The sequence below is a fragment of the Oryx dammah genome, unplaced genomic scaffold, assembly GCF_014754425.2.
Source record: "Oryx dammah isolate SB20612 unplaced genomic scaffold, SCBI_Odam_1.1 HiC_scaffold_18, whole genome shotgun sequence".
In the NCBI taxonomy this organism is placed as follows: domain Eukaryota; kingdom Metazoa; phylum Chordata; class Mammalia; order Artiodactyla; family Bovidae; genus Oryx; species Oryx dammah.
In genome coordinates, this window is record NW_024070202.1 from 48,681,262 (window position 1) to 48,690,811 (window position 9,550).

Below are 9,550 nucleotides of genomic sequence, written 5' to 3' on the forward strand. Positions count from 1 at the left end.
GGCTCCATTACAGACAAACTTATTCAGCTCTCAGAGTTGGAACTCTCAGACCTGGGCTTTTAAAGTAAACTTCTTGAGGGAGGCTCAAAAGGGAGGGAATATATGTATAGTTACAGCTGATTCACATTGTCGCACAACAGAAACTAACACAACATTATAAAGCAATTATACTCCAATTTTTAAAAAATCCATCCAAAAAGAAAAGAAATTTCTTGATGCCTTTTCTATAAGGCTGAAAATTTGGTTTAAAGACTTGAGTGAGGGAAAGGAGGGACATTCTTTTCATAAATGATCTTAGGAGACAAAGTAGCAGATCCGAGTAAAACTGATTCTGGACTCTGGTTAAGCTGGTGCTTAGGGATCACCTGGAAATCTAGTTAAAAAGCAGAATCTGACTTATAGGGTCTGGCATGAGGTCTGTGATTCTGCATTTCTCATACACTCCCAGGAGGCACCAGGGGCTGCTGGTGCCCAGAACACACTTCAAGTAGCCTGATTTAAGGGACTGTTGATACTACTTATGTTTTCTTTTAAAATTGTTGATAACAGCCCACCCTATGGTTCTGACATAAAAGTTTATTTGGTTATTTCTCTCAAATCCTTTTGTGGAAGGAGGCAAGGTTGAAGTAACAGGAAGTTTGTTAAAACCTCCTTTTCAAGAACTGTAGTCTCACAGAAGTTACGTGTGGTTCAGTCACCACTCAGCCTTTGACTCCGAGGTGAATTCAGCCAATAAAAATATCTCTTGATCAGAGAAACAAGACCTGTTGTGCATTTCTTCTTCTGAGACCCAGGCAGCTACTGTTTACTTCTTAAAAATGTCATGAGTCACTTTTTAAGTGGTGCAAGCAAAATTGGAATTGTTTCAGGTGGAAGGGAGCTTGTCCTCTGAAGTGTCTCAAGGATAATCAGAGATTTGAATACCCAAAGCCGGCAAAATAAACACTCAAAACCTGAGTAGACTTCACCCTTAGGAAGTGTTTGCCTACTGTCACAAGGGTGGGTTGTGATCTGTTTCCTTGAGGGTACCATTTAAAATGTAATCATCTTGTGGGGTTGCCAGGCAGGGTCAGATTGTCACAGGATAAGGAAGCCTCTTCATGCACATCCTTGGAACAAGATCACATACTTAGTGGGTTGGCCCTTTGAGTACTGATCGTTCTCAGCCTTGGAAGGAACCTTAAAGTAGGGACAGAGGTCCAGCAATTTCCAGGTATATGTGATACTTATGTTCTCAGGAAGGGTGAAGGATTTTTCAGAGGTTGTTTTCGTTTTTTTTTTTTTTTTAAACTAATCTGTACCTGTTTGAAGATATCTTGGAGGAGGGCATGGCAACCCATTCCAGTATTCTTGTCTGGAGAATACCCATGGACAGACGAGCCTGGCGGGCTACAGTCTATGGGGTTGCAAAGAGTCAGACACGACTAAGCGACTTAAGCACACACCCATTTTAAGCTCTGTAGAAGTGAGCAGTTTGTGATGATCACCTTAGGGTATGTGTATAAGTGAAGTGGGTGTTTTTTTAAAATTATAGTCATTAACATAATTAATACTTCAAATCTGCTTTCTTAGCAGCTGGCCTAACTAGCCCCCTTTCAGACAAAGTCAAATAGAAAAGGAATTTTGCTTTTGAGACCAACAGGTTGGAGCTCTGCCATGTAAGCGCAGGTGCAAAGATAAGCAAATCTCAAGAGAAAAGTCCTTTGTGGAACAGTCCAACTTTGTAAATAAGTCTAGGTCACTGTTAGCCGTGGGGGATTAACTGATCTACATGACCATGCTGGTGATTCAGAGAGGTGACGATTGAAATGACTGGGGTGAAAACATTTGAAATGGGACTTTCTGGATTTTATTGATATGTCACAGTGAGTGTGAAGAGGTGGGCCACTAGTAGAAGATTGTTCTTGAGACACATAGCTTGTTGCCGTGGTTAATTTCTAAATTGTTAACCCATTTCTTGGCTTCTCTGTTTTGTAGTAAACCTTGTTCATAAAATGGTGTTGCAGCTGCTTCCCAGACCTGTTTATATATCAGAGTCACTTGGGGAGCTTTCATGAAATGAAGATTATTATAGAGCGCTATTTGCAGAGATTTTCAGTCATTAAAGTCTGGGATCTTAGAAACCTTTTTGAAAAAAACACAACTGATTCCAATGCAGAGCCAGGCTTGCAAATTATTTCAATAATTTTACTTGTTATCTTAAAAAATTTTTTTTCTTTTTTAAAAAATGATTGAGTGCAAGTCCAGATCACAGCCCTTATAAAATTGTAGTAAACTAAATTAGAGAACAGGATGTTTAATTTCCTAGATACATACATCCACACTGGTATTTTTCTCTATCCTATCGGTTCATTTAAATTCCTTAATATTTGTCCTAGTAATCTATTAATTAAAGAACATATCCCTGTTAATTTTATTTTGTATTAAAAGAGTATAGTTGTTGATCAGTGTATGCCAAACTAACATAATTCTGAGAGCTCTTCACTGAGAACTAATATAATGTTTTGTAGGAATTTTTAAAATGTAAAATTTGTAGGAAGACCATTTTTTGAGCCATTAACTATAAAGTTTTCCCTCGTTCCTCAATTCAGTGTTAGAACCTTGAGGTTGTATAAACATAGGAACATTTGAGGACAATGAACATGATAAACACTGGAATCAAAGTCTACTCAAGAAAGTTGTAGTTTCTCTGTGCACAGTGTTAAAAAAGAAACTCTGATATGTGGATGTGACAAAAAATCCTAGAGTCAATAATTGTTCAAGCTCTCTTTACATTGTAATTGCATGATTTAAAAACATTTTCTAATACTACTGGTTTCCATGTATTTTTTTTTTAACTGCAGCCCACAAGAAACAGGAGGAAATGTCAAACCAGTGCATATGTGTGTGAGCTTTTGTGTATAACTGAAACATACATATAACAACACTTTCCTAAAAGGGATGCACACCCAGATTTTCTGTTTTGTTTTTTAAATAAAAGGCTGGTCATGGGTGAAGGAGGTCAACAGGTACAAACTTCCAGTTAAAAATACATCCTAGGGATGTAACATACAGTATGGTGTCTACAGTTAATACTACTGTATTGTATAGTTGAAAGTTGCTATGAGAGTAGATCTTTAAAGTTCGCATCACAAGAAAAAGAATTCTGTGACTATTTATGGTGACAGATGTTAACTACTTATTGTAGTGATCATTTCACAATAGATACAAATACTGAATCATTATGTCCTACGCCTGAAACTAGTATGATGTTGTATGCCAGTTATACCTCAAAAAGAAAAAAAGCTTACTTCACTCTGTATAATAGGCTCCAGTTTCATCCACCTCATTAGAACTGATTCAAATGTATTCTTCTTAATGGCTGAGTAATACTCCACTGTGTATATGTACCACAGCTTTCTTATCCATTCATCTGCTGATGGACGTCTAGGTATGGGGAGGGAGGTGGAAGGAGGGTTCAGGATTGGGAACACGTGTACACATGTGGCAGATTCATGTTGATGTATGGCAAAACCAATACAATATTGTAAAGTAATTAGCCTCTAATTAAAATAAATTTAAATTTAAAAAAATTTAAAAAAAAGGCTCACCACGTCCCACTGAATTTTAACACTCCAGGGCTGTTATCTATAACAAAACAACTCAGTGCTAGTTTGAACTCATAAAAACTGAGTAGAATGTTGGTCGCCAGGGGCTGGGGGGCGTAATTATAAAATGAATATGTTTTGAAGACCCATTGTACCTGATTATAGTTAACAGTACTGTCAATATATATTTGGAAGCTACCAAGAGAATAAATCTTAAATGTCACCACAAAAAAAGAAATGACAATTATTTGTGGTACTAAGTAATTCTACTGTGGTAATAATTTTACAATATAGAAGTATATCAAATCAACATGTTGTATACCTTTAAACAATATTACAAGTCAATTGTATCTCAAAAAGCTGAGGAGAAAAATAAAAAAGCAGCTGGTATTTTTTTAATAGTGCAACAGCGCCACCTCGTGGGTTAGCCCACTAGTTACATGTTGGTCAGATCTCTGTTCTTAATTAAAAGTAAACTGTTGCTTTCCTTCAAAAGCATGAAAATAACATTTTATATGGTTCTATATTAATGCTTATGGAAATAAAAATCTGAAATGAGTTGTATTAGAAGTATAATAATATTAATCTTTTATTTTGAAAATCTTCAGTTATTGTTTCTTACAGGAAATAAATGAAACTATCTCTTCAAACCTTCTTTCCTCATAAAGTCTACCTTTTAATTGTCTTCATATTTGATATTCTGCCTTTAGGACAGGGTAACCTTCAGGAGGATAATTGTAAAAAATAATGCCAAAAAGAGAAAAATGTATGAAAGCTTTATCGAGTCACTGCCATTCCTTAAATCTTTGGAAGTAAGTATATATTTCTGCTTTTATTTTATTTTGCTTTAAAAGCTTCTGTTTTGTTAGGAATGCTTAGCTTTGTAGAAGGTTTCTTTGAATAATAATCTATCCATATTTTCACTTAAAAAGATTACATTGTTTTAATAGCTTAGTATTTCTTTTACTGCCTGTAACTGTATCTATTTTGTTGTTTACACATAATAGACTCCTGGGAGCAGCCACAGCAGATTTATATGAGGTCTCTTTCTAAAAGCAGACTTAAACTAATCACATAAATGTAGGCAGTAGCCTTTATAGGAAGAGGTTATCTAAATACAGAATGTCCTCGCTGGCCTCTCCTTCCTTATTCCTTTCCTCTTAAAATTGGCATCCCAAGGTGTCTCTTTCTTTTTGCAGGCTGCACTTATTCCCATGATGTACTTGTCAAATCCCCTGGCTTTAAATGTCTGTTATGTCTATGCCTCTTAAAATTGACATCACTGTGCAAGGCCCCACCCTTGAAGCCAGGCTTGTTTATCTGACTGCATATTAAACATTTCCTCTGGGATATCTAAAAGATATCTCAAACGGACATGTCCCAAACATCCTTCCTTCTCTTCCCCACCTGAGTGATAGCAATACCATCCTTCCAGCCTCTTGGCCAGAATCCTTGAGGTTGACAGACCTACCTGCTATCATGTCCCTGTGTTGGCTTGTCAGTATTCACCTGGTAGAAATTCGGGCCTCATTTCAGAATGCATATCGGGCAGCTCATCTTCTCCACCAGCAGATCTGTTTAAGTAAAAATAGGTCAGAGTTGGAAATTCAAATGCCTTCAGAGCTAGGCAAGTAACAAAGAAGAAAACCAAGCCAGGATGGGACTTTGGTAAACTGGAGAGCATGTGCTCCATCTTAGGAAATGGCTGTTAGTGCACCAGAGTTTATTTATGACACATGAAAATATAGGCTGAGTGTTGCTGACAGTTCTGATTTTTCAAGAGAAGCTGGAAATTCAAGTTTTTATGAACAATTTGTTTAAAATGCTGGCAAGTAATTTATATAATGGGGCTTCCCTGATAGCTCAGTGAGTAAAGAATCTGCCTACAGATGCAGGAGACACAGGAGACATGGGTTCAATCCCTGGGTTGGGCAGATCCCCCTGGGGTAGGAAATGGCAACCCACTCGAGTATTCTTGCCTGGTAAAATCCATGGACAGAAGAGCCTTGTGTCCATGGAGTCACAAAGAGTTGGACACAACTGAGCGATTGTGCTTTTTATATTAATTAGGTTTATTAATATAAACACACACATTGCTCAGTTTATTTGGCCTGTAGGCTACCATTTTTAAACCCATGAAATAGTTAAGATTTACCTGATTAGTTTGTTTCATACAGTTGTTCATCCGTTTCCAAGGGATTGATTCTAGGACCTTGGTGGATACCAAAGTCTGCAGATGCTCAAGACCCTTACAGCAGACCCTCCGTGGCCCTGGGTTCCAGATTTGTGGGTATGGAGGAGCAACTGTATATTTACTGGAAAAAATCTGTAGATAAGTGGACTGTGCACAGCTCAAACCCATATCATTGAGGGGTCAACTGTATTATCTTTTTTCCTTTATAGGTTTCTGAACGCCTGAAAGTGGTAGATGTGATAGGCACCAAAGTATACAGCGATGGAGAACAAATCATTGCTCAGGTATAATACTTTTTATGGAGCTCAGTTTGAGGTTATTTTCCAAAAGATTCTTATATATTCTAAGTCTTAATAACATTTTCTTGTGTCCATAATTAGTATATAGTGATGGATTAATATAATTATTTCCTGCCAAATCTATTAAAAATGGCTTAATTTATAGCCATCAAGCTATCTGAATGTTTTTATTTTTTTAATTAAATCTTAAGGAATATATATTAAATCATCCAATGGATTTAGGCATAATTTTATATTTGTACCAGACATGAACGTCACATGTATATAGAGAATTAAGATGTCATTTATAAGAGGGGAAAAAAACTAGTAATCGTTCCATAACATTTATTAATAAGGACCCAGAAGGTGCATTGGAAGGTGTAAAGTTCTGCACAAGCGGTTCATTGGTGAAACCCCCTCCTGGTGAAATTAACCAAGAAGGGGACATGTTGCACCATGTACTTCACTGGCTGCCAGGCACTGAGGGGGCCAGTGTGCTCTTGAACCCATAATGCTTTTCTCAAATCCCATTTAGAACCTGAAGCAATACACACACATGTTGGTTAGAACAGACCTACCCAGAAGTAGGATTTATAGACAGTTAGAGTTTACAGGTAAAAGCATATCGATGATACTACTAACTTTCTAGTTATAGTATGAAGCATTGACTGCATGATTTAAACAGGTTTTTTTAGGGACTTCCCTAGTAGTTCAGTGGTTAAGACTTCACCTTCCAAAGCTAGGGGTGCGGGTTCAATCCCTGGTTGGGGAGCTAAGATCCCACATGCCTCATGGCCAAAAACCCAAAACATTAAAAAAAAAAAAAAAACCCAGAAGCAGTTTATAACAAATTGAATTTGTAACATATTCAGTAAAGACTTTAAAAAAACAGGTTTTTAACAAATTGGGTAATTTTCCTATCAATATTATACTATATTGTAATATTTATCTAAAATATTGTCTCTTTTCATACATGTGAAACAAGATTCAAGGTCTGGGAGGCTGAGAAAAGAATCAGTTTAGAAGGCAGATAAACAAGTAAATCAGTCAGTCTTCCCCCACTGCCACCCCGTCTGTCAAATTAGAGAACAAGGCTGAGATTCCATGATACAAACCGAAGAGCTGCAAAGCACAGAGCGCTTTTGAAATGACTTTCCCCAATTATTCTGAAATAATTATAGATTCCCATCATGCTGCAAAAAAAAAAAAAAAGAAGTCCCATGTGCTTTTGACCCAGTCTCTCCCAGTGCGTTTTGTATCACTAGTACAGCATCAAAACTAGCAAATGGACAATGAAACAACCAACAGAACTTAACTCATTAGTTTTACATGCAATTTGAGCATGTTTTAGAAATGAAATTACATGGCAGTTGATAGACCTTTTATGATTTAAGACACTTGAATATTTCGCATGAAGCTCTTATAGAAAGCCTGATAAAAAGGTAAGGGAAAAGACAGATGTATACTGAGAGTTTATTAAAGGTATCTTTAGATAGTTGTCTCTTAAGCGTTTATAAACATACATGTCTGCACTATAGTATGATGGAGACTCTGCATTCCTTATGATGTATTATAATCTGATAACTGTATTTCTTGAATTGTAGTAAAGAGTTTTGAAATACCTGAGTTTCTCCAGAATCACTTTGAGAGGCTTAGGAAAGTCAATGTCATCTTTCGTATTACATTACTTAATTCATAAGGCATCACTGGAAGTCAAGGAAGTTTGTTCAAAAAAGAAAACAAGAAAACGCAGCTATGTAGTTCGAAATGGCAACACTTTCTTTGAGAAGTCTTTCTGGGCCTTGAGGTGGGCTGTCAGTAACCCAGCATCTAAAATTCAGTCCCCAGCCACCTGCAGGACAGGCATCGGGCCCGCACATACTGCTTAGTCTGCCTGCTTCCTCCACTTGCGGAGTTGCTGGATTATCTTGGGTTGCCACGCTCTGGCTTCGTAGGTTAGGAATGACCCAGCGTGGCACATTTCAGCATAGGAACAGCTGACAGAGGCAACGCTGCTGGGAAACAGTGCTTACATCTCTGACCATGTCTGCTTAATCCAGGCTGCAGTTTGAGCGAAATTCTTACCTTGGTGTTAGCTGCTATATTTTCTTGCTAGTTTTAACAGAAATGCTATAGTAAACAGTATATCATTTCAGATGATTTTACAAATGAAATTGTTACACTATAATTGTTGATTATAACATCTCAACTTAGGAGGGGCCATAACTTGTTCTGTGGGGTTTCAGCTTTCAGGAGATGATCTGTAGACTGGCACAGGATTGATTTCAGAGGTGTGGTGGGCAGCAGGATTGCTGTCAACTAAAGTTACATTTTTCACCCTCTGTTTTTGTTCTATTCTGACAGGGAGACTTGGCTGATTCTTTTTTCATTGTAGAATCCGGAGAAGTGAAAATTACTATGAAAAGGAAGGTAAGTCCTAAAAATCCATGAAATATTAGCAAGTAACATAATAGACTTTTTTTTTTTTCCTGACTAAGCTTCATTCTGTTTTTCTTAAGCTGAGTGAACGCTAACACTTTCCATCTCCTTGTCAGGGTAAGTCAGAGGTGGAGGAGAACGGTGCAGTTGAAATTGCTCGGTGCTCTCGAGGGCAGTACTTCGGCGAATTGGCTCTGGTAACAAACAAGCCCCGAGCAGCTTCCGCACACGCCATCGGGACTGTCAAATGTTTAGGTAGGACTCACGGCCCAGGGCATACTTGATCCAGTTGAAATTCTTCTGTGTGCATTGTATGTATTCGGCGTCACACTGATTATTTTACTGGCTTCACAGGTTTTATGGTCCCAACAAAATATAAGATTAGGATTCATTGCACAGTCAAGTCAATTTGTAGAAGTCAACTTCTTAGAAAATTTTCACACACATATACATTGTTCTCTTTCATAGGCATGAATAACATTTTAGTATGTCGTTAAGATAAGAATTCTGAGTACCAAGCTTTACATCTAATTTTTCAAATGAACGACATGCACTATGTTCCATTTCTGCTAAAAAAAAAAACCCTCAAACAGCACTTTTATAAGATATACTGTTCTGCAAGGGAAGCTGAAATGTCTGTAGGAATACTTACTCATCTAGGATTAGGAAACAAAAGTTCAAGTTTGTCATAGCACAATAAAAATCTTGTTCAGCTGTTTATTACTTCTGTCTACCACACAGAAATGCCATGAACAGAAGTGCCATCTTCAGCTGGAAGACATCTATATATAGCAGAGGTTTTATATGTGAGAAATAACTTATTTTAGTAATGAAACATATAACTCAGGAGATATTAATACAGGTGACATTTTCTTTAAGAAAACTAGTCAATACTCTGTAATGACCTGTATGGGAAAAGAATCTAAAAAAAGTGGATATATGTGTATGTATAAACTGATTCACTTTGCTGTACAGCAGAAAGTAATAAACATTGTAAATCAACTATACACCAATAAAAATTAATTTTAAAAAGTAATTAGCTACTCTGTACT

General features: G+C 37.1%; 1 protein-coding gene across 2 annotated transcripts in view; it reads left to right on the forward strand.

The window, feature by feature from the left end:
- The window catches only part of PRKAR2B (protein kinase cAMP-dependent type II regulatory subunit beta), a 111,672-nt gene that overhangs the window by 98,854 nt on the left and 3,268 nt on the right, over nt 1–9,550 (forward strand). For both annotated transcript variants that reach the window (XM_040260826.1, XM_040260827.1), the window contains exons 7-10: nt 4,298–4,399; nt 5,991–6,065; nt 8,424–8,489; nt 8,615–8,753. In XM_040260826.1, the coding sequence (XP_040116760.1) occupies nt 4,298–4,399; nt 5,991–6,065; nt 8,424–8,489; nt 8,615–8,753 (382 nt within the window). The remainder of the gene's footprint in view (nt 1–4,297; nt 4,400–5,990; nt 6,066–8,423; nt 8,490–8,614; nt 8,754–9,550) is intronic.